Source organism: Myxine glutinosa, unplaced genomic scaffold (assembly GCF_964187855.1).
Source record: "Myxine glutinosa unplaced genomic scaffold, kmMyxGlut1.1 SCAFFOLD_2012, whole genome shotgun sequence".
NCBI lineage: Eukaryota > Metazoa > Chordata > Myxini > Myxiniformes > Myxinidae > Myxine > Myxine glutinosa.
Window position 1 is genome coordinate 42,467 of NW_027618107.1, and position 25,887 is coordinate 68,353.

At 47.1% G+C, this 25,887-nt stretch overlaps 1 protein-coding gene across 1 annotated transcript in view; it reads left to right on the forward strand.

Moving 5' to 3' along the window:
* Positions 1-25,667, forward strand: part of LOC137427189 (sulfotransferase 2B1-like) — a 28,153-nt gene extending 2,486 nt beyond the window's left edge. Inside the window, exons 2-6 of the mRNA XM_068116445.2 lie at positions 13,128-13,330; positions 13,809-13,935; positions 16,284-16,375; positions 24,798-24,972; positions 25,117-25,667. Coding sequence (XP_067972546.2) covers positions 13,128-13,330; positions 13,809-13,935; positions 16,284-16,375; positions 24,798-24,972; positions 25,117-25,250 — 731 coding nt within the window. The 3' untranslated portion in view covers positions 25,251-25,667. The remainder of the gene's footprint in view (positions 1-13,127; positions 13,331-13,808; positions 13,936-16,283; positions 16,376-24,797; positions 24,973-25,116) is intronic.
* The last annotated feature ends 220 nt before the right edge of the window (positions 25,668-25,887 follow it).

Below are 25,887 nucleotides of genomic sequence, written 5' to 3' on the forward strand. Positions count from 1 at the left end.
TCATTGCTTCTCAATTTCCCCCCTCTCACTCCCCCTCCTCAAAGCGTCCTCCCCGCTTCTTCCCCCTTCCAACTCTCACCTCCATCTCCCCCAACCTTCTGCCTCGCTCTTCCCCCTCCTCAAATAACACCTCATTGTGCCTCACCCAATCACCATCAAACCTTTTGTCCGCCCCATCCTTCCCTTTCTCCGAGCTATTCTGAAATCTCTGACACACCTTCAACAGCTCTCCCTACCTCTTCCACCTCTTCCACATCTTACCCTACCCCTCCTCCCCCCTGTTCTGTATCTGATGCTCCCCCTTCCTCTTCATTAACGGTATGGACCTCAAACATCCGGGGCCTTCGTTCAAACTTAACTGATCTCTCCATACAGGTTGCTTCTGTCAAACCAGACGTGATCTGCTTAACAGAAACTTTCCTCCTTTATGATGTCTCTGATTCCATAGTATCTCTCCCGGGCTACTCCCTCCTCCGGTATGATAGACCTGAGCCTCGTCCTGGCGGCGGGGTTGCTATCTTTATCAAAAACTCTCTTCCTCACTCGCCCTGCACTGCACTCTCTCCACCTCACCCCCAGGAATACCTCTGGCTACGGCTTCCCCTTCGCTCCCACCTCTTGTTCATATGTGTGTTGTACCGTCCACCAAACAGTGATGACTCCATCTACATCTCGCTGTCTGATAATATGGACCAACTTCTATCTACTCATCCCAACTTTCTCTTCCTCATATGTGGTGATTTCAACTGTCATCATGCCAGTTGGCTGGGTGTGGGTACCTCTCTCACCAGCCATGGCTCCTCAGCAAAGGACTTCTGCGACTCACTGGGACTGACACAATCTGTCAATTTCCCGACCCGGATCTCAGTCAACGGAACATCTTCTCTTCTGGACTTGGTTATGACTAACTTCCCTGAAAATGCCTGCTGCTCTTCTTCTGCTCCAATCGGATCATCTGATCATGTCCTTGTTAAAGTGGACATCTCTCTGACCATCCTCAGGGAGCCTGCTCAGCGTCGACGAGTCTGGCATTTCACTCAGGCCAACTGGCACGGTCTTCAAGCAGCCATCAATCATCTGGACTGGTCTCCCATGTCTACCACCTCTGATATCAACTCATCCTGGGAATTCTTCCAAAGTAAATTGCTCTCTCTCATGCACAGATTTATCCCATCTCGTCTTCAGTTGTCATACCCTTCCTCCCGTCCATGGTACACGGAATCTTGTGGTGAGGCTGTTGCCCAGAAACAACTTGCCTTCGTCTCCTGGAAAGCAAATCCAACAGAAGGAAATCTCATTTCCTTTCACAAAGCCCGAAACAAGTGTGTGTCCACCCTCAGGAGAGCCAGGAAACAATATCTCTCCGTTCTCAAGACCGAACTCTCTTATCTGTCTCCCTCTTCCAAATCCTGGTGGCGTCTGGTCAAATCCGTTTCTGGTGTTTGTTCCCCCTCCATCCCCTCCCTTACCTCAAACGGCTACACAGCTGACTCCGCACGTGAAAAAGCTGAATGCCTCAACTCTGTGTTTGCCTCTAAATCTTGTGTCCCAAAGCCATCCCTCTCTGTACCCACCATACCCAGTCGTACCCTGCTGCTCCTGGACTCCGTGTCCTTTCCTCCTGACAAGGTGGAAAAGTTTCTGTCAACCCTCGACTCTGATTCTGCAACTGGACCCGACGGCATCAGCCCACGGGTCCTAAAATCGTGCTCTGCTGCTCTATCTCACCCTCTCTCTGTTCTCTGCACCCTCTCTTTTGCTCAAAGTCATCTGCCATCTGCTTGGAAATCAGCCAACATCACCGCTTTGCACAAAAAAGGTGCAAAAACAGATCCTAGCAACTACAGACCAATCAGCCTTCTCCCAATTATCAGCAAAGTCATGGAATCCATCATTGCTTCGGATATGAAATCTTTCCTCTTCTCCAATGGCTTGATCTCTGATCATCAATTTGGTTTCAGACCAGGTCACTCTACTCTGGACATGCTGCTTCTGCTGTCTCAACAATGGATAGAGGTCCTCAATGCCAAACAGGAAATTAGAGCCGTCTCCCTCGACATATCACGTGCCTTCGACACGGTCTGGCACCCCGCTCTGCTCACCAAACTCTCCTCCTTTGGTATCCATGGAAATCTCCACGCATGGCTGGCGGACTTCCTCTCTAGTCGTCGTCAACGTGTGGCCCTGAATGGGTTTCTCTCATCTCCTCTTCCTGTTCAGGCTGGAGTTCCCCAAGGCAGGCAGTGTTCCCCAAGGCAGACATCGAGGGCCAAATTGAGTTAAATGTGCGAAAATAATCTTTCAGACCGTCAGACCATCTGGAGATCTTTGGTGTTAATTGTCTGGATGACACCGATCTTTGCTTAACTGGAATGAAATGGGATTTTCTTTGGGAACCTGTACTTTGGATACCTCTTTATCGACGTTTGGATAACGTGGTATGGCACGATTTACTTCTCATGGACTCGTTTTAAAATTGTATGCCCCTTAAACTGTGTCCATATTGTATTGTACCCTATAATTGTGTCCATATTGTATTGTGCCCTATAACTGTGTCCATATTGTATTGTGCCCTATAACTGTGTCCATATTGTATTGTACCCTATAATTGTGTCCATATTGTATTGTGCCCTATAACTGTGTCCATATTGTATTGTGCCCTATAACTGTGTCCATATTGTATTGTACCCTATAATAGTGTCCATATTGTATTGTGCCCGATAACTGTGTCCATATTGTATTGTGCCCTATAACTGTGTCCATATTGTATTGTGCCCTATAACTGTGTCCATATTGTATTGTGCCCGATAACTGTGTCCATATTGTATTGTGCCCTATAACTGTGTCCATATTGTATTGTGTCCTTTAACTGTGTCCATGTTGTATTGTGCCCTATAACTGTCCATATTGTATTGTGCCCTATAACTGTGTCCATATTGTATTGTGCCCTATAATTGTGTCCATATTGTATTGTGCCCTATAACTGTGTCCATATTGTATTGTGCCCTATAACTGTGTCCATATTGTATTGTGCCCTATAATTGTGTCCATATTGTATTGTGCCCTATAATTGTGTCCATATTGTATTGTGCCCTATAACTGTGTCCATATTGTATTGTGCCCTATAAATGTGTCCATATTGTATTGTGCCCTTTAACTGTGTCCATGTTGTATTGTGCCCTATAACTGTCCATACTGTATTGTGCCCTATAACTGTGTCCATATTGTATTGTGCCCTATAACTGTGTCCATATTGTATTGTACCCTATAACTGTGTCCATATTGTATTGTACCCTATAACTGTGTCCATATTGTATTGTGCACTATAACTGTGTCCATATTGTATTGTGCACTATAACTGTGTCCATATTGTATTGTGCATTATAACTGTGTCCATATTGTATTGTGCACTATAACTGTGTCCATATTGTATTGTGCCCTATAACTATGTCCATATTGTATTGTGCATTATAACTGTGTCCATATTGTATTGTGCACTATAACTGTGTCCATATTGTATTGTGCCCTATAACTTTGTCCATATTATGTTGTGCACAATAACTGTGTCCATATTGTATTGTACCCTATAACTGTCCATATTGTATTGTGCCCTATAACTATGTCCATATTGTATTGTACCCTATAACTGTGTCCATATTGTATTGTGCACTATAACTGTGTCCATATTGTATTGTGCACTATAACTGTCCATATTGTATTGTGCATTACAACTGTGTCCATATTGTATTGTGGACCAGTTTTTCTGAGGCTCTATCTCCCAACTACTCCATGTCCAAATCCAGCTCGGGGCCAAAACACCCCTTCCCCCCTCCCCCCAACTTGGTATTCAATTTCGGACCCCTTGTGCCCAATCGTGGTTCGTGGTGAGGGTCGCCTTGGTCACTTTAATCTCGTCCTGGGGATATTCGACGGACCAACTCACCTCATCTCCCAGACTCTGTTGGACCCGAGCAATCTCCTTGACGATATTGTCCAAAGTGCTCGGCCGCTCCGGTCCCAAATCATTAATCTCATCCCCAACCAATTGTGGCTCCAACAGGTCTTTATCTATCACCACCCGCTCTGGTTCCGTTACATGGGCCTCCAATATTTCCTCCACTTCTTGCTCCAAACCACCGCCCTGGTGATGCACAAGTCCCAATTCCTCTCCCTGCTGATGCATTCTAGCATCCACACAGGTCTGACAGCATTCCAGGTCCTCATTTAACAAACATTTCCCCTCCTGTGCCCCAATTTCATTATTTTGTTCTCTTTGGGCTTTTATTTCTTCAGTTTCGGCATCAAATTGTTCACTTCGGCATTGATTTCCTCTTTTATTTCCCTCATTTCCCCTTTCAATCGATCACTCATTCCCCTCATATTACCCTCCATTCCATCAATTTTGTTGGCTTGAGCATTCATTTTTTATCCAATCCCATCAACAATTTCCATGGCCTGGAAATCCATCGGATCCGATCCCTGCATTCCGGATTCCGACATTATGTGGCAGGGAGTACGAACGCTCGGGATGGGGAAAGATCCAACCCTAATCTCAAATTCCTCGACTACCGACTCGCTTCCGTGTCCCTCAGAGCCCTCCATCTGCTCCGCCATTTCATTCGCGTCCGCTATAACGTGCTGATGGGCTTTCCTGCACGCGCGTAATTTACCTCAGAAAATTTAAATTTAGCGAATCGCTGCCTTGCGCTCTTCCCAACACCAATCACCTACGAAATTTGGCCACCCCAGTCACTACGATCACCTCCCCTCGATGATAGAAAGACAACCATTAAAAGTTTTGAGAGATGTCTCCACTTCCACCAGCCAGGAACATAGTGAAAATGCGTCTGCTTGCGACAAAGCCCGGACCAAGAGAGAGTGAAAATATGTCTGTTCGTGACAAAGCCCGGACCAAGAGAGAGTGAAACGGTGTCTGCTTGCGACAAAGCCCGGACCAAGAGAGAGTGAAAATATGTCTGTTCGTGACAAAGCCCGGACCAAGAGAGAGTGAAACGGTGTCTGCTTGCGACAAAGCCCGGACCAAGAGAGAGTGAAAATATGTCTGTTCGTGACAAAGCCCGGACCAAGAGAGAGTGAAACGGTGTCTGCTTGCGACAAAGCCCGGACCAAGAGAGAGTGAAACGGTGTCTGCTTGCGACAAAGCCCGGACCAAGAGAGAGTGAAAATGCGTCTGCTCGCGACAAAGCCCGGACCAAGAGAGAGTGAAAACGCGTCTGCTGGTGACAAAGCCCGGACCAAGAGAGAGTGAAAATGCGTCTGCTTGCGACAAAGCCCGGACCAAGAGAGAGTGAAAATGCGTCTGTTCGCGACAAAGCCCGGACCAAGAGAGAGTGAAAATGCGTCTGCTCGCGACAAAGCCCGGACCAAGAGAGAGTGAAAATGCATTTGCTTGCGACAAAGCCCGGACCAAGAGAGAGTGAAAATGCGTCTGCTCGCGACAAAGCCCGGACCAAGAGAGAGTGAAAATGCGTCTGCTTGCGACAAAGCCCGGACCAAGAGAGAGTGAAAATGCGTCTGTTCGCGACAAAGCCCGGACCAAGAGAGAGTGAAAATGCGTCTGCTCGCGACAAAGCCCGGACCAAGAGAGAGTGAAAATGCATCTGCTTGCGACAAAGCCCGGACCAAGAGAGAGTGAAAATGCGTCTGCTTGCGACAAAGCCCGGACCAAGAGAGAGTGAAAATGCGTCTGCTCGCGACAAAGCCCGGACCAAGAGAGAGTGAAAATGCGTCTGCTCGCGACAAAGCCCGGACCAAGAGAGAGTGAAAATGCGTCTGCTCGCGACAAAGCCCGGACCAAGAGAGAGTGAAAATATGTCTGTTCGCAACAAAGCCCGGACCAAGAGAGAGTGAAAATGCGTCTGCTCGCGACACAGCCCGGACCAAGAGAGAGTGAAAATATGTCTGTTCGCAACAAAGCCCGGACCAAGTGAGAGTGAAAATATGTCTGCTCGCGACAAAGCCCGGACCAAGAGAGAGTGAAAATGCGTCTGCTAGCGACAAAGCCCGGACCAAGAGAGAGTGAAAATGCGTCTACTCGCGACAAAGCCCGGACCAAGAGAGAGTGAAAATGCGTCTGCTCGCATCAAAGCCCGGACCAAGAGAGAGTGAAAATGCGTCTGCTCGCAACAAAGCCCGGACCAAGAGAGAGTGAAAATGCGTCTGTTCGCGACAAAACCCGGACCAAGAGAGAGTGAAAATGCGTCTGCTCGCGACAAAGCCCGGACCAAGAGAGAGTGAAAATGCGTCTGCTCGCGACAAAGCCCGGACCAAGAGAGAGTGAAAATGCGTCTGCTTGCGACAAAGCCCGGACCAAGAGAGAGTGAAAATGCGTCTGCTCGCGACAAAGCCCGGACCAAGAGAGAGTGAAAATGCGTCTGCTGGCGACAAAGCCCGGACCAAGAGAGAGTGAAAATGCGTCTGCTTGCGACAAAACCCGGACCAAGAGAGAGTGAAAATGCGTCTGCTCGCGACAAAGCCCGGACCAAGAGAGAGTGAAAATGCGTCTGCTTGCGACAAAGCCCGGACCAAGAGAGAGTGAAAATGCGTCTGTTCGCGACAAAGCCCGGACCAAGAGAGAGTGAAAATGCGTCTGCTCGCGACAAAGCCCGGACCAAGAGAGAGTGAAAATGCATCTGCTTGCGACAAAGCCCGGACCAAGAGAGAGTGAAAATGCGTCTGCTTGCGACAAAGCCCGGACCAAGAGAGAGTGAAAATGCGTCTGCTCGCGACAAAGCCCGGACCAAGAGAGAGTGAAAATGCGTCTGCTCGCGACAAAGCCCGGACCAAGAGAGAGTGAAAATGCGTCTGCTCGCGACAAAGCCCGGACCAAGAGAGAGTGAAAATATGTCTGTTCGCAACAAAGCCCGGACCAAGAGAGAGTGAAAATGCGTCTGATCGCGACACAGCCCGGACCAAGAGAGAGTGAAAATATGTCTGTTCGCAACAAAGCCCGGACCAAGTGAGAGTGAAAATATGTCTGCTCGCGACAAAGCCCGGACCAAGAGAGAGTGAAAATGCGTCTGCTAGCGACAAAGCCCGGACCAAGAGAGAGTGAAAATGCGTCTACTTGCGACAAAGCCCGGACCAAGAGAGAGTGAAAATGCGTCTGCTCGCATCAAAGCCCGGACCAAGAGAGAGTGAAAATGCGTCTGCTCGCATCAAAGCCCGGACCAAGAGAGAGTCAAAATGCGTCTGCTCGCATCAAAGCCCGGACCAAGAGAGAGTGAAAATGCGTCTGCTTGCGACAAAGCCCGGACCAAGAGAGAGTGAAAATATGTCTGTTCGCGACAAAGCCCGGACCAAGAGAGAGTGAAAATGCGTCTGCTTGCGACAAAGCCCGGACCAAGAGAGAGTGAAAATATGTCTGTTCGCGACAAAGCCCGGACCAAGAGAGAGTGAAAATGCGTCTGTTCGCGACAAAGCCCGGACCAAGAGAGAGTGAAAATGCGTCTGCTTGCGACAAAGCCCGGACGAAGAGAGAGTGAAAATGCGTCTGTTCGCGACAAAGCCCGGACCAAGAGAGAGTGAAAATATGTCTGTTCGCGACAAAGCCCGGACCAAGAGAGAGTGAAAATGCGTCTGCTCGCGACAAAGCCCGGACCAAGAGAGAGTGAAAACGCGTCTGCTTGCGACAAAGCCCGGACCAAGAGAGAGTGAAAATGCGTCTGCTCGCGACAAAGCCCGGACCAAGAGAGAGTGAAAATATGTCTGTTCGCGACAAAGCCCGGACCAAGAGAGAGTCAAAATGCGTCTGCTCGCATCAAAGCCCGGACCAAGAGAGAGTGAAAATGCGTCTGCTTGCGACAAAGCCCGGACCAAGAGAGAGTGAAAATGCGTCTGCTCGCGACAAAGCCTGGACCAAGAGAGAGTGAAAATGCGTCTGCTCGCGGCAAAGCCCGGACCAATAGAGAGTGAAAATGTGTCTGCTCGCGACAAAGCCCGGACCAAGAGAGAGTGAAAATGCGTCTGCTCGCGACAAAGCCCGGACCAAGAGAGAGTGAAAATGCGTCTGCTCGCGACAAAGCCCGGACCAAGAGAGAGTGAAAATGCGTCTGTTCGCGGAAAAGCCCGGACCAAGAGAGAGTGAAAATGCGTTTGCTCGCGACAAAACCCGGACCAAGAGAGAGTGAAAATGCGTTTGCTCATGACAAAACCCGGACCAAGAGAGAGTGAAAATGCGTCTGTTCGCGACAAAGCCCGGACCAAGAGAGAGTGAAAATGCGTCTGCTCGCGACAAAGCCCGGACCAAGAGAGAGTGAAAATGCGTCTGCTCACAACAAAGCCCGGACCAAGAGAGAGTGAAAATGCGTCTGTTTGTGACAAAACCCGGACCAAGGGAGAGTGAAAATGCGTCTGTTCGCGACAAAGCCCGAACCAAGAGAGAGTGAAAATGCGTCTGTTCGCGACAAAACCCGGACCAAGAGAGAGTGAAAATGCGTCTGTTCACGACAAAGCATAGACCAAGAGAGAGTGAAAATGCGTCTGTTCACGACAAAACCCAGACCAAGAGAGAGTGAAAATGCGTCTGTTCGCGACAAAACCCGGACCAAGAGAGAGTGAAAATGCGTCTGTTCGCGACAAAGCCCAGACCAAGAGAGAGTGAAAATGCGTCTGTTCGTGACAAAACCCGGACTAAGAGAGAGTGAAAATGCGTCTGTTCGCGACAAAACCCGGACTAAGAGAGAGTGAAAATGCGTCTGTTCGCGACAAAGCCCGGACCAAGAGAGAGTGAAAATATGTCTGTTCGCGACAAAGCCCGGACCAAGAGAGAGTGAAAATGCGTCTGCTCGCGACAAAGCCCGGACCAAGAGAGAGTGAAAACGCGTCTGCTTGCGACAAAGCCCGGACCAAGAGAGAGTGAAAATGCGTCTGCTCGCGACAAAGCCCGGACCAAGAGAGAGTGAAAATATGTCTGTTCGCGACAAAGCCCGGACCAAGAGAGAGTCAAAATGCGTCTGCTCGCATCAAAGCCCGGACCAAGAGAGAGTGAAAATGCGTCTGCTTGCGACAAAGCCCGGACCAAGAGAGAGTGAAAATGCGTCTGCTCGCGACAAAGCCTGGACCAAGAGAGAGTGAAAATGCGTCTGCTCGCGACAAAGCCCGGACCAATAGAGAGTGAAAATGTGTCTGCTCGCGACAAAGCCCGGACCAAGAGAGAGTGAAAATGCGTCTGCTCGCGACAAAGCCCGGACCAAGAGAGAGTGAAAATGCGTCTGCTCGCGACAAAGCCCGGACCAAGAGAGAGTGAAAATGCGTCTGTTCGCGGAAAAGCCCGGACCAAGAGAGAGTGAAAATGCGTTTGCTCATGACAAAACCCGGACCAAGAGAGAGTGAAAATGCGTCTGTTCGCGACAAAGCCCAGACCAAGAAAGAGTGAAAATGCGTCTGCTCGCGACAAAGCCCGGACCAAGAGAGAGTGAAAATGCGTCTGCTCACAACAAAGCCCGGACCAAGAGAGAGTGAAAATGCGTCTGTTTGTGACAAAACCCGGACCAAGAGAGAGTGAAAATGCGTCTGTTCGCGACAAAGCCCAGACCAAGAGAGAGTGAAAATGCGTCTGTTCGCGACAAAACCCAGACCAAGAGAGAGTGAAAATGCGTCTGTTCGCGACAAAGCATGGACCAAGAGAGAGTGAAAATGCGTCTGTTCACGACAAAACCCAGACCAAGAGAGAGTGAAAATGCGTCTGTTCGCGACAAAACCCGGACCAAGAGAGAGTGAAAATGCGTCTGTTCGCGACAAAGCCCAGACCAAGAGAGAGTGAAAATGCGTCTGTTCGTGACAAAACCCGGACTAAGAGAGAGTGAAAATGCGTCTGTTCGCGACAAAACCCAGACCAAGAGAGAGTGAAAATGCGTCTGTTCACGACAAAACCCAGACCAAGAGAGAGTGAAAATGCGTCTGTTCGCGACAAAACCCGGACCAAGAGAGAGTGAAAATGCGTCTGTTCGCGACAAAGCCCAGACCAAGAGAGAGTGAAAATGCGTCTGTTCGCGACAAGGCCCAGACCAAGAGAGAGTGAAAATGCGTCTGCTCGCGACAAAGCCTGGACCAAGAGAGAGTGAAAATGCGTCTGCTCGCGACAAAGCCCGGACCAATAGAGAGTGAAAATGCGTCTGCTCGCGACAAAGCCCGGACCAAGAGAGAGTGAAAATGCGTCTGCTCGCGACAAAGCCCAGACCAAGAGAGAGTCAAAATGCGTCTGTTCGCGACAAAGCCCGGACCAAGAGAGAGTGAAAATGCGTCTGCTCGCGACAAAGCCCGGACCAAGAGAGAATGAAAATGCGTCTGTTCACGACAAGGCCCAGACCAAGAGAGAGTGAAAATGCGTCTGCTCGCGACAAAGCCTGGACCAAGAGAGAGTGAAAATGCGTCTGCTCGCGACAATGCCCGGACCAATAGAGAGTGAAAATGCGTCTGCTCGCGACAAGGCCCAGACCAAGAGAGAGTGAAAATGCGTCTGCTCGCGACAAAGCCTGGACCAAGAGAGAGTGAAAATGCGTCTGTTCGCGACAAAGCCCGGACCAGGAGAGAGTGAAAATGCATCTGTTCGCGACAAGGCCCGGACCAAGAGAGAGTGAAAATGCGTCTGTTCCCGACAAAACCCGGACCAAGAGAGAGTGAAAATGCGTCTGTTCGCGACTAAACCCGGACCAAGAGAGAGTGAAAATGCGTTTGCTCCCAACAAAGCCCGGACCAAGAGAGAGTGAAAATGAGTCTGCTCATGACAAAACCCGGACCAAGAGAGAGTGAAAATGCGTCTGTTCGTGACAAAACCCGGATCAAGAGAGAGTGAAAATGCGTTTGCTCGTGACAAAACCCGGACCAAGAGAGAGTGAAAATGCGTCTGTTCGCGACAAAGCCCGGACCAAGAGAGAGTGAAAATGCGTCTGTTCGCGACAAAGCCCGGACCAAGAGAGAGTGAAAATGTGTCTGCTAGTGACAAAGCCCGGACCAAGAGAGAGTGAAAATGTGTCTGCTCGCGACAAAGCCCGGACCAAGAGAGAGTGAAAATGCGTCTGTTCGCGACAAAGCCCGGACCAAGAGAGAGTGAAAATGTGTCTGCTTATGACAAAGCCCGGACCAAGAGAGAGTGAAAATGCGTCTGCTCGCGACAAAGCCTGGACCAACAGAGAGTGAAAATGCGTCTGCTCGCAACAAAACCCGGACCAAGCGAGAGTGAAAATGCATCTGCTCGCGACAAAGCGAGACAAAGCAGATGGATAACAGGAAGTTCCTGCACAGGTGAAGAATCGATAGACAAGATTTGAAAACAAGGTGATCTTGAACTAGACAAAGACAACAAGGTGGTCTCTTTTTGGTTGAAAGTAACTCGCCAGTCTTTTCCCAAGTTCATCACACTCTCTTGGTCCTGATTGAGAGTGGTGCTGGCATGGTCACGGGTAGGAGGAGACAAGGTTACAGGGTATGTTGTATACAGTGTTGATTCATCTGCGTAAATGTTTAATTGAGAAAGAATCCAATCAGACAGATCATTGATTATATAACATGAACAATATTGGACCCAACACAGACCCCTGAGAAACACCAGCATTCATATTATGAATAGGTGACGACTGTCCCTCATTTACCACAGAGATTTGCGATTTGCAAGGAAGTCAGATTGTATCAATCAACTTTCCAGAAATGCCACATGATTTTAGCTTATGGATGAGGCCCTTGTGCCGCACTTTGTCAAAAGCCTTCGAGAGGTCGAGAACAACAACCCTGGACTCTCGTGCCACACCTGGCAATCCTCCGTCATTCCGGTGTTCTACTTTCCGTTGGTTCGGGTTCCTGGCTGCTGTTCCTTTTGCCGGTCCAGCTCAGGCTGTTTTAGCTGTCGGTCAGACAGGATCAGACAGCTGCAGAGATGCTGACCTGCTCCTGTGGAGACACCCGTCCGATTCCAGCCAGCTGATTACTGCCAGTTCATACCTTTCTCACCTTGCTCTTCCATGAGCCTCTTTCTTGTAGAGGGAAAAAAACAAATTGCTTCTTCTATCACTACCTTGGTTCCCAAGGAAATGACCATACATTAACGACTGAGTGAAAGACCCTTGCCTTATTACCATCCCAACTCTTTTCTTTATTTTCAGGCTATGTCCCTTGATCCTATCACTCACTGTCCATTCTGCTGAAAACCCCTTTTGGGATTATTTTGTCCCTACCCTTCGTTATCTTAAACATCTCCATCATATTCCCTCATAATCCCCTCCTTTCTAATGTATAAAGTCCTGGCTCCTCATAGCTGAGTTGAGCTAGGCCCAGAATCAATCTAATCACCCCACACTGAACCCTCTCTCAGGCAGCTCCCAAAAATCGCTCCCGTCCTGCCATCAATCGCTCCCGAAAATCAAAAAAAAGAAACCAGGGTTACAAGCACAAAGCAAAAACATGGCTATTGCTTACAATTCAAAACACCTCACTGCAGTGTAAAACGTGGGGACATGAATACTGTACTGCAAAAGGTGAGACTTGTAATACCCTCTCCCACCTGGAGGTGGCGCCACACAGAACACATTTAAATGGAGACTTTCCGTCCCCCACCTCCTCCCCTCCCCCAAGACCACCAACAAAGATAAAAACACCCTTATACACTAATTGGAGTCATGTTGATCCGATGTAGCAAGTCTGGATGTAATCGGCCCACAGCTGCAGGAGGAGTAGCGCGACACACAAACACACCGGTCCATGAATTATAGTAAGGATGATAATGGTCTGACTAATGAAATGGGAGGTACCCCACTACTTACATCCTCCCGATCGGATGTCCTCACACTCACAGCTCACACTCTTTCCTTCCTGTCACTAATCCAGTTTGCCGCTCTACCAGTCACTCCACAAGCCCTCACCTTCCTCCGATGTGGTACCTTATCAAATGCCTTCTGAAGGTCTCGATATACTATATCCGCTACATTTGTCATCTGCACTTGAACCAGAAACCACTCTGTACAATTCCAATAACTTTGTTAAACATGATTTCGTTTTCGGAAATCCATAAACATTGAAGGTGATGAATGATGATGGATATTGGACGTGGTTGGTGATTGTATTATTTTATATATTAGTGATTGTTTATTTTGTCCGGCTGTGTTTCTCTGCAGGTACCAACTGGATGCAGGTGGTGATGAGGCTGGTGTACGCAGACGGGGACCATAAGTGTCTGGAGGATGTTGTCAGTTGGGAAGCAACTCCATGGCTTGATATAGATAAAGACAAAGTGGAGCAGTTACCCAGGCCTCGGATAATAACTTCTCACCTTCCCCACCGACTTATGCCCCGTGGCCTGCAGGAGGGTTCTGCCAAGGTGACTCGTCCTTTTTCGTTTTTTTCCTATACACAGATCTAGGCTCACGCAGGAGCCAAAGGGCGGCAGCGTTATTGACTAATAAAGGGCATGGGGGAGGGAGTGGTGAACATTCATGAGGAGTAAACAAGGAATAATACAAAAATGAACAACAATGGCTGAGAATAGCGGAATGGGAAATGTGAAATGGGCATTTATCGAGATTGTGGATGTGCATGATTGAGCACATGAGGAATTGATGGGCGGCAAATATGAAAGACTGAAGTGGAAAAGACCGGGATGGCATGAACTTGTGAAGAAGAGAAATTACTCTGTGTGGAAGAAATTCCAGGAACAGTTGATACTGCGAACGCATGACTGGACATCAGATTTTATGCTCGGCCATCTTGGTGTATTCTTGAGAATTTGAATGTTTCATAGAGCGTTGTTACTTATCCACCAAAACATGGAACCGTGATTGCCTGTGTGCTTTCTCCAGGTGATCTACGTTGCTCGAAACCCAAAGGATGTAATCGTGTCTTTCTATCACTTCCAAAAGAACTCCCGTTTTCTGGAGAACCCGAATGATTTCCAAAGTTTTCTGCAAATGTTTATTGACGGAAAAGGTAACGACTTTGAAACTTTGTGCAGTCTCCAAAATCCATTCCCCTCCCTCGTTTATGGTCCCATAACCTTCCCCACCATGTCATCCTTGATAACGACTGACTTCCTGACATTCATGCTTCTTCAAATCACTTCGTAAAATCAACCCCAATCCATCCTATGGAAAACATCGCACAAAGTCCTGTACTATTCCACGAATCCTCCTTTTCCAGCTCCTGATATCCCACCCGATCCCCCTTCACAATCAGATTTACAGACATCAGTGATTCACCAAACTGGACAACCTTCATCCCTGCAATACCAACTCCTTAATCCCTCTCCCTTACCTCTTTTCATTTGATGGTTGATTTGTTCATCTTCTGTTTCATCCTCACTTTCCCCTTTCCCTGTGTTTCATTCCGCTCTTGTGTGCAGCTTGTTCACTCCGCTGCTGTTGGTGTTTCCCCCTTTCCATTCTGCTCTAGCTCTTCCATGAGCCTCGATCATGTCGACAATACCTACACCCCCCCCCCCCCCCACACACACACACACACAAACAAACAGCCAAATTGGACAGTTTCCATCTGTGAGATATTTCCAGACATTTTTCATCATTGGGAGAGACAACAACAACAACAACAGGCATTTTCAGGCCATTTTCCCTGCTTGAGCGGGGGTTAGCCTTGCGGTCCCCATGACAATTTTCTCCATTTTGCCCTATTTTCTGCATCTCCCCTTGTTAACCCCTTTGCCCGCATTTCTTCTTCCAATATCTTTAGCCAAATCTTTCTCGGTCTTCCCCGTCCTCTACTTCCTTCTACATTCATTTCCATCACTCTTCTCAACCAGTCATCCACCTTCTCCATTCAGCATGTCTCCGAGGTAGCAAAATGTTTTCACACCTTCCAGCTTCACGCCGTCTCCAAGATCCAACTCAACATTTCCTCCATCTGCAGCTCCCTCTGTGCATACCTTACATTTGAATGTAGCTGCCACACTGGTTAATGACCCTCTCAGACCACTGCATTTTTGATGAACCCACTCAGCGCACATTGTACATTGAATGGAGTTCACTCCGACACCCTTCCTACACACAGCACACGGCCACTTCCCAGTTCTTTCCACCTCACCACATGCTTTACCACTTGCCATCACCTTCGTCTTTCCGATATTCACCTACAGACCTTTTGTCTCCATACATTCCTTCCACTTGTTCATCTTTTCCTTCAGTCCATCCACACTTTCCGTAATCAACACCAGATCATCTGCATACAACAGCTCCCACAGTAAACCCTCCTTTACGTTCTGAGCCAGCACCTCCATCACAGCTACAAATAGTAGTTGACTTAGTACCGACCCCTGATGCACTCCCACCTTCACCTCAAACTCACCACTGTTCCCGTCCTTCTTCCTTACAGCTGTGCGCGCTCTTTTGAACATTGCCATCACTACTCTGATCAACCATTCCTCCACTCCTAACTTCCTCAATGCCCATGTCAATACTTTGCGTGGAACCCTATCGAATGCTTTCTCCAGATCAACAAACCCAAGAAACAACTTCTTCCTCTTCTCCATGTACTTCTCCTGCAACTGCCTCACAATAAAGAGCGCGTCTGCCGTTCCTCTTCCTGGCATCAATACAAACTGCATTTTGTCGATCTTCACCTCCTTCCTTATCCTCCTCTCCAAAACCCTTTCCAATACCTTCATTCCATTCTCCAATAACTTTATCGCTCGGTACGAGCCACACTCCAGAGGGTCACCTTTCCCCTTGTATAGAGGGACGAGGGTACTCAGTTCCCAATCCACTGGAATGCGGCCTTCTTTCACCACCAGATTGCAGATCTCTGTCATTCTCTTCACACCCCAACTTCCCGCTGCCTTCAACATATCTCCCACAACTCCTGTCGGCCCTCCCGCTTTTCTACTCTTCATTGCTTTTATCGCTTCCTCAACTTCCTTCTCAGTTATCTTCTCTGCCTGTCCTAACACTGGGTTAATCTCTATGTTGCCATCCCATTCATTCTCTGTATTCAACAGCATTTCCATATATCTTTTCCATCTTCCTTTAATTCCATCTGGGTCCACAACGATTTGTCCCACTTCATCCTTCAAGCATTGGGAGAGAAACAGTCTAAAAAGTTTTCAAGTACAAATGTACATGGATTTATAGTAAAACATGGTGACCCACGCATGATGGGCCAAATGGCCTTGTGCTACTTCATCTTTGTTTAAAGTATTTATTTCGCAGCTTCCACTGTCCATAGCTCGTAGATTCTAATTCGTTCAAGTACATTACAGATCTCTGGAATATTGATGGACAGTCTGACCGTGATCGTCCAATTACATGATGAACGTGTGTGCGGTGCAGTGCTCATGGGATCGTGGTTTGAACACATTCAAGGTTGGATGGACTGCAAGCATCCGCATCTTCTGTATGTGACATACGAGGACATGGTCAAGGTACATATGTTGTAAGGTACCTCGAGCTAAGGTCAGGTAACCATGGCCAAGGTACCTCGAGGATTTACTGGTTTTGTTACCAAATTATTGTATCAGTCCAGGCAGACTGTGCTGAATCGTCAGATAATCCGAAACAAATAATAAGTTTGCAAACCTGCTTTTCTGATTCCTGAGGCATCTGGTGATATCATTTCCAAAATCTACCAACATCTATTTCGGGGAACATTTGTAAGGGGACTGTATACCCCTACCCCTTTAAATTTCACAATTCTAATCCAGCGAAAGTGAAAAATACCAGAAGTTTGTCCAAATGATTTAAAATGAGTCTATATGCCATGGTGTATCAGGTATTCAAAGACAAAGGCTAGCACCACCATGACCATCAACCTATACCACCACAAACATCAATTACATCTTTACACACCAAGTATGAAGCATCGCCATTGTAATCTCCACTGTCGCTAATATTGGATTGTTTCATCTCAATGTATTGTGAAATGTCCAAACACCAACATACTTAACGACCATTAGCGTTTCTACAAGGATCTGATCCTCGGTTAGTGCTTCCTCTGAATCAGCATCAACTGCAGACAGTGAAGAGTGTGCACACCCTCCACGACCATTTAGTGCAGGCCATGGAACAGTGCAATCCGTTTGTTCTGCAGGTGCATCTCAAATTGTAGCAACCAGTTTTGCACCCACACACTATCACTTTTAATAGTTCCTGTGCTGCTGGAGGATTGCCCATCAAATAGGGCACCATTTTCCCTTGACTGACCTTCCAGCCCGATTGATATGGACGTACCATTCCTGATCATGGCCCAGCCAAAGTTAAACCTGTTGATGCACTGTCAAGCTTTGGTATTTAGCAGCAGCTGCTGTTGGAGGTAGAGTGCATGGCTCAACTACTGCAGGTGCTGCATGTGCTCTTTTCACACAACCTGTAAAGCCTCACGTCATGAAGGTTTTCATCCTCATCACCATTATACAAGGAGACATGATTCCCCTGCCTTGATGACATCCTCCATTTTTGACCTGGATTTCATAAACGCCGAAGCTTGCCGAGCAAAGATGACGTCACTTTTCACTTTGGTCACTGCCTTGTTTTTCCCAACACCAAACATTCTTGATCTGGTGTTGCAACCAAGTACGGCATGAGCTCCCAAGGTGGCATCTTGTTATTGGCTGGTAGCAGAGAGACTGGACGCTATCTCTTTCTGACAAGAAGTGATGGATTTTATTCGTCCAACAGAAGCAATATCCACAGATGTGACTTCCATTCTCGGAATAGTTCTGGATGATTTGGTCCCGGCCGTCACATAGCAATAATGGCCATACCGTGGAATGTACCCTTTCCATCCATACTTCTCACATTGTGGTCAACATTATCACAAGAATATTGGAGAGAAAATTGCTGGTGGCCAGGTTTGGTATTTCTGTGTCCGTACCCGATGCTACTGAAGAGCTCCTTTCAAACTTTTTCATTTCACTATATGAGCAGGAAAACCCATGGAGATGTAAGGAATCCACCAAAAACTTGGACTGGAGCAGATGATGCATCTGAACACCCAAAGCAATTTGCAGTGGAGCCAGGATACGAAAACCCATGGAGATGTAAGGAATCCACCAAAAACTTGGACTGGAGCAGATGATGCATCTGAACACCCAAACCAATTTGCAGTGGAGCCAGGATACGAAAACCCATGGAGATGTAAGGAATCCACCAAAAACTTGGACTGGAGCAGATGATGCATCTGAACACCCAAACCAATTTGCAGTGGAGCCAGAAGGATATGAGGGCGTGCTGCCTGCATCATTTGTTTGGCCCAATGAAACAATTTTGCTCCTTGCATTTTTTCCACAGAACAGTATTGTCAACAACTGCTGCAAAATGGCGGCAAGAACTCCAGTGTTGTTTCTGTTGATAAATCCTCATCAGTGGGATAGGTGTCCCTTGTCTGATCAATTACTCTGATGTCCTGCTTTATGAAATACTCGTAAAAAGACCGTCAAAAATGACGGGTTGGGACAGTTTATTAGACGGCGCAGCCTCGTGACTGTGCCAAAGTCTGAAGCATCGGCCTAGTGTCAGGTGTGCTTATATCTTTATTTATTAGACATCATATGCATGTAAATGGGGTCGGTACCAAGTGCACGACTATTTGTAGCTGTGATGGACGTGCTGGCTCGGAACGTAAAGGAGGGTTTGCCGTGGGAGTTGTTGTGTGCAGATGATCTGGTGTTGATTGCAGAAAGTATGGATGGACTGAAGGACAAGATGAACAAGTGGCAGGAATGTACGGAGACAAAAGGTCTGAAGGTGAATATCGGAAAAACAAAGGTGATGGCAAGTGGTAAATCATGTGGTGAGGTGGAAAGAACTGGGAAGTGGCCGTGTGCAGGAAGGGTGTCGGAGTGAACTCCATTGAATGTACAAGGTGCGCTGAGTGGGTTCATCAAAAATGTAGCGGTCTGAGAGGGTCATTAACCAGTGTGGCAGCTACATTCAAGTGTAAGGTGTGCACAGAGGGAGCTGCAGATGGAGGAAATGTTGAGTTGGATCTTGGAGACGGCGTGAAGCTGGAAGGTGTGAAAACATTTTGCGACCTAGGAGACATGCTGAATGGAGAAGGTGGATCAGACTCGGCAACGGTTGCTGGAGTGAGATGTGCATGGAAGAAGTTTCGGGAACTGAGTGGCATGCTGACGAGGAGGGGTGTCGTTGAAGCTGAAGGGAAAGGTGTATGCTGCATGTGTGAGAAGTGTTATGATTTATGGGAGCGAGACATGGGTAATGAACGTAAAGCAGCAACGAAGGCTGGAAAGGGTGGAAATGCGAATGGCTCGGTGGATGTGTGGAGTATGGTTGAGAGAGAGGAAGACAAATGATGAATTGCGAAAGATGATGGGAATAGAGCCTGTGATTGATGCTGTGAAGAGGATCAGGTTGAGATGGTTTGGTCATGTGTTGAGGAAGGATGAAAGTGACTGGTTGAGAATACAAACAACAACAACATGCATTTTAAAGGCCATTTTCCCTGCTAGAGCGGAGGTTAGCCTTGCGGTCCCCATGACAATCTTCTCCATTTTGCCCTATTTTCTGCATCTCTCCTTGTTAACCCCCTTGCCGCGTTTCTTCTTCCACCATCTTTAGCCAAGTCTTTCTCGGTCTTCCCCGTCTTCCACTTCCTTCTACATTCATTTCCATGACTCTTCTCAACCAGTCACTTTCATCCTTCCTCAACACATGACCAAACCATCTCAACCTGTTCCTCTTCACAGCATCAATCACCGGCTCTATTCCCATCATCTTTCGCAATTCATCATTTGTCTTCCTCTCTCTCAACGATACTCCGCACATCCGTCGAACCATTCGCATTTCCACCCTTTCCAACCTTCGTTGCTGCTCTACGTTCATTACCCATGTCTCGCTCCCATAAATCATAACACTTCTCACACATGCAGCATACACCTTTCCCTTCAGCTTCAACGACACTCCCCTCATCATCAGCACGCCACTCAATTCCCGAAACTTCTTCCATGCACATCTCATTCGAGCAACCGTTGCCGAGTCTGATCCACCTTCTCCATACAGCATGTCTCCGAGGTAGCAAAATGTTTTCACACCTTCCAGCTTCACGCCGTCTCCAAGATCCAACTCATTTCCTCCATCTGCAGCTCCCTCTGTGCACACCTTACATTTGAATGTAGCTGCCACACTGGTTAATGACCCTCTCAGACCACTACATTTTTGATGAACCCACTCAGCGCACATTGTACACTGAATGGAGTTCACTCCGACACCCTTCCTACACACAGCACAGGGCCACTTCCCAGTTCTTTCCACCTCACCACATGCTTTACCACTTGCCATCACCTTCGTCTTTCCGATATTCACCTTCAGACCTTTTGTCTCCATACATTCCTTCCACGTGTTCATCTTTTCCTTCAGTCCATCCATACTTTCCGCAATCAACACCAGATCATCTGCATACAACAACTCCCACGGTAAACCCTCCTTTACGTTCTGAGCCAGCACCTCCATCACAGCTACAAATAGTAGTGGACTTAGTACCGACCCCTGATGCACTCCCACCTTCACCTCAAACTCACCACTGTTCCCATCCTTCGTCCTTACAGCTGTGCACGCTCTTTTGTACATTGCCATAACTACTCTGATCAACCATTCCTCCACTCCTAACTTCCTCAATGCCCATGTTAATACTTTGCGTGGAACCCGATCGAATGCTTTCTCCAGATCAACAAACCAAAGAAACAACTTCTTCCTCTTCTCCATGTACTTCTCCTGCAACTGCCTCACAATGAAAAGTGCGTCTGTCGTTCCTCTTCCTGGCATGAATCCAAACTGCATTTCGTCGATCTTCACTTTCTTCCTTATCCTCCTCTCCAACACCCTTTCCAATACCTTCATTCCATGCTCCAATAACTTTATCGCTCGGTACGAGCCACACTCCAGAGGGTCACCTTTCCCCTTGTATAGAGGGAGGAGGGTACTCAGTTCCCAATCCACTGGAATGCGGCCTTCTTTCACCACCAGATTACAGATCTCTGTCATTCTCTTCACACCCCAACTTCCTGCTGCCCTCAACATATCTCCCACAACTCCCGTCGGCCCTCCCGCTTTTCTAACCTTCATTGCTTTTATCGCTTCCTCAACTTCCTTCTCAGTTATCTTCTCTGCCGGTCCTAAAACTGGGTTACTCTCTATGTTGCCATCCCATTCATTCTCTGTATTCAACAGCATTTCCATATATCTTTTCCATATTCCTTTAATTGCATCTGGGTCCACAACGATTTGTCCCACTTCATCCTTCAAGCAACTCACCCCCATCACATCACACCTCTCTTTCGCTATCTGCTTTGCAATCCTGAATACTGCTTTCTGACCCTCTTCCGAATCCAAGCGTTCTCCGAACATTTTCCTACATGCCTCCTGTGCCTTTGCTACCTCTTTCTTTGCAGCCTTCCTGGCTGCCTTATAACTTTCATGCTCTGCTGTTTCTGCTCCCGTACCCTTCGCCTTCTGCCACTCCTTGAACTTCTTCCTCTTCTCGTCAATCCTCTTTCCAACTTCATCATCCCACCACCATGTTTCCGAGTGCCTCGGTGGTCCTTTTGTCCATCCACATACCTCACCAACGGCTCCCAACAGACTAGCTTTCATTGACATCCAACCACTTTCAAGCTCAACCACATCATCCTCGACCCTACTCAGCCTCTCTTTTAATGCCTCCCTTACTGTCACCTCTTTCAACCTCCACACCTTCTTTCTCGGTTAGTACTTCACCCGCCGAGCTCTCCTCGCACCTTTCACCCTTACGTCGCAGACAACCAAGTGGTGCTGTGAAACAGCCTCCTCCCCCGGGATCACCTTTGTGTCCCGGAGGTGCCCCCTATCTCGCCTACGCACCATCAGGTAGTCAACGGTTGTCGTCGACCCACCTGACGTGTATGTAGCAAGCTTATTATCCTCTTTCTGGAACTGAGTATTACAAATCAACAAATCAGCTCCATCAGCAAACTCCAAAATCCTTTCACCTTCTCCATTTCTCACAACATATCCGTAACCCCCATGAACTCCGTCAAAACCATCCATACTCCTTCCCACATGTCCATTTAGGTCTCCTCCTACCACAACAACTTCCTCATCTTTCACGTTTTCCATCAGCTTCTCTATCGCACACCAGAACTTGTCCTTCTCTTCATCGCTTCGACCAACCTGCGGTGCATATCCCGAGATGACGTTCACCAAGAGCTTTCCAATCATCATTTTCACCATCATCAACCTATCACTCACTCTAGTCACACTCACCACACTGTCTGCAAACTCCTCAGAAAACAGGACACCAACACCATTCACGCCCTCCGGGCACCCTTGCCACACAAACTTGTATTTCTGTCCCTGCCTACCCTTCACCATTCTCACACCACTTCCCTTCCATCTCGTCTCTTGCACACAACATATGTCCACTCTTCTTCTGACCAATACTTCCACCACTTCTCCTGATCTCCCTGTCATTGTCCCTACATTCCATGTCCCAAACCTCAGAAACTGATCTCCACTTCGGGCTGTACCCTGCCCACATGTAGTTGCAATTGTCATGGTTCTCTTTTTGAGGCAATGTTTTTATGGCCGGATGCCCTTCCTGACGCCAACCCTCTTAGTCGCCTCTTACGACACGCAGGGATACGGCGTACCTATTCTTATCCAGGGTATACACTGGGAAACGTTTAAAACATGGAAATTCTGGGGGGTGGGGAGTGGGGGGAGGGGCGGCGTCAGCATCACGGCTGCGGTTTAAACATATTTAAATAAATATTTAAACAAAACCATGAAAAACAATCTGGGAAAAGTCTCTAAGTGAGAACGTGGATTTGAGAAAGCAGGAGCAGAGGTGGAAGAAAAACGAGATATAGGGGGCGGGGCACAAGTCGAGACGAGGAGGCCGCACGAGACACCAGGCCGCACGAGGCGCACGAGGCGCGAACAAAGAAACGACTAATTACACACAAATTTGCAACAACTACAAAACCAAAACCAAATAGAAACACACAATAACACATACACAACAAAATACGCAGCGGAAATTTGACAAAGAAACGAACGGGAAAACACTCAAACTTTGATGCCGTGGAGAGATCGAAGTAAGCCCCGTCGCTCGAGGGACCGGAAGTCCTTTGAATTGAATTGAGAATGAATTGTTGTTGTGTGGTGGAAGAAGTTGAGAATGAATGTTGTGCGGTTGAGAATGAATGATGGAAATGAATGTAGAAGGAAGTAGAGGACGGGGAAGACCGAGAAAGACTTGGCTAAAGATGGTGGAAGAAGAAATGCGGGCAAGGGGGTTAACAAGGGGAGATGCAGAAAATAGGGCAAAATGGAGAAGATTGTCATGGGGGACCGCAAGGCGAACCCCCGCTCTGGCAGGGAAAATTGCCTTAAAATGCCTGTTGTTGTTGTATACGGATGTAAATGGACACTCGTTTTACTCTGCACAAATTGCACATCACATGCAGTGAATTTCACCTCCCTGACACTTGTATTTATTGCGATTTAAAAAAACGCTTCTGTACACCACCCTTGAGGCCTGGTATGCAAACCACCGTCTACAATTCCAATGCAAGAGACATAATTACTCCATGGAAAATGTTTTTTTCGAAAAACAAATTGCGTTTTATATGGTTGATGCTGCTGCTTCTATTATGTGGTTCACCTTATCACTTTCTTTTTGCATAATTTGCCGACGAAAAGTGTGTAATATTTTGGAAGTGGTGGTAATGAAGGTAACTACATTTTGTTTTCCATTGATGGCTATGATGATTACTCTGTCCTTTAAATGCTTTCTTAGCTCACTCTCCATGTGTGGAAAGCTGAATGGTTTTTTGTGAGAATCTTTGAGATATTTTTTCATCTTCATCAGGTCAGTGATGGTCACCTGTTCATCCTCATTATTTTCAAGATGTTCGGCGACTGCTTTGGAAGGCTTCAGTTTTTGGTGAATCTTTGGGCCTGCCACTTCCATGGATTTTCTTGCATTTTGCAGCTCTCTGCTCTGTGGTTTCCTGAAATATGTGTGGCACTTGTTTTCCTGTTCTGAAGTTGATGCTGCAAATATATCGTGGTACACGTCATCTGCAGCTGGCAGATCTGGGACAAAAAAACACTTTACCTCTTACAATATCAGCCCATTCTCATTCTCCTTTGAACTCATCACAAGCCTTCAATATTTGGTTCTGGAAATCAATCCATCGTTCTAACTGGAATAAGTTTATGTTCTGGCTTTTTGCCTCTGTAAACATCTGGACAACAGTAGATGGTCATCTTTAGAGCTGAAGGTGGATTCCTTGGATCTAGGTGTGTGCTGCAGATGTTGTTCCTGTTCATCAGAAAGTTGGAGTTTGATGTGAAACTGGATCGATCTAGATTTGGTAAATTCACTTCTGCACTTCACAAGTACAACCTGGCCAAGAGCAACAGTTACATTACTGCGTCTAACTTCACTGGCCTTCAGGATACCGTCACAACCCTTTTGCATCAATGTAGCAGCAGGCTCTCCATTGGACAATGACTTTTGGCAAAATATGCAGTCAATCATCTTGCTATTCTCTATCTTGATCTTGTTGGGAGTGATGACACTGAAACAGAAAACCTGGTTATAATTCCATTGCATTTCAATCATTTTAGTTATCGTTGATACGTTAAATTACTCTGAAACGTTAAAGGGTAAATGGAGTTTCTGTATCATATAAAACAAAGTGTATCGTTGTGTCATTTGTGGTAGTAAATATATTAATAACCAAAGTTGTCCAGGTCTTTTTGGAGCACCCTGCAGTAAACACGGTTCAACGTGCAAATGCATTTCATGCCATATGTACAGGCCGGCTGTGTCTGTGTATCCAGGATCTGCGTTCAGTTGTACGTCGAATATGCACGTTCCTCGGCAAGACCTTGACGGAGGTTCAGATAGAATCTGTGGTGAAGCATTCCTCCTTCACGGCCATGAAGAAAAACCCAATGACCAACTACAGCAAAGCAGAAAAGCTTTTTGAAGAGGCCACTAAATTTTTCAGAAAGGGTAAGGCCACGTTGCGTTGATGACCGAGTTAACATTTTGTGTGTGAAAGATCGTGTCAATCACCTTTTCACTTCCGTTGGTCATTTTACATTAAAAAGGGGAAAAAAATAACAATCCGCTAACCATCAAATGTGACCACGGCAGGGAAAGTGGGAGACTGGAAGAACCACTTCACTGTGGCACAAAGCGAGTGGTTTGACGCTGTTTATCAGGAGCGCATGGCGGGACTCGGTCTTGACTTCACCTGGGACCTTCCCGCAGAAAAACCATCCTCATAGGTCATCACCTCGACACTAATGATCACCATTTTCATCAGAAACAACTTAATTTAAAAAAATTGTTTGCCACAATCCAGTGCGTGAAGATTTTCTTCGATTTTTCTTAAATCGTGATTTTTGAGGGTGAAAATTTAAAGTTTGTTTCCATTTCTGATGAACTTGCTCACATGCATCAGTGGGAAGTGACATTATCTGGAAACAACCATTTTACACAATAATAGATTTATTCAGATTAAAAGGGGAAAAAAAAATTAGGAAGTATTTTAATACAATATCTTTAAATTTGAAATGTTTTAAAATCACTGAACAAATATCCACTTGAACAGCCACACTCAGCGGTCACTGGGGGTTCATTGGTTCTGTTGAGATCTCAGTTCCACCAACACGTTCCCTCCATTAAAGATCCACAAAACAAAACTTGCTTCGTTTGCATTTACTATCTGAACCATAATGTAACAAATGCGTGACATCATCAATCTTTTTAAATACACCAGAAATGCTTTTCCTTTTGCATCACGATCAGGAACAAAAAGGACCTCGTGATCCTCAACAACGTGCCGAGTTAATCGGACAATTTCCGGTTGGACGTGTCCAGGAGTGAAGTGCACACACGCTCACTTGGGGATCTCGAAGACAC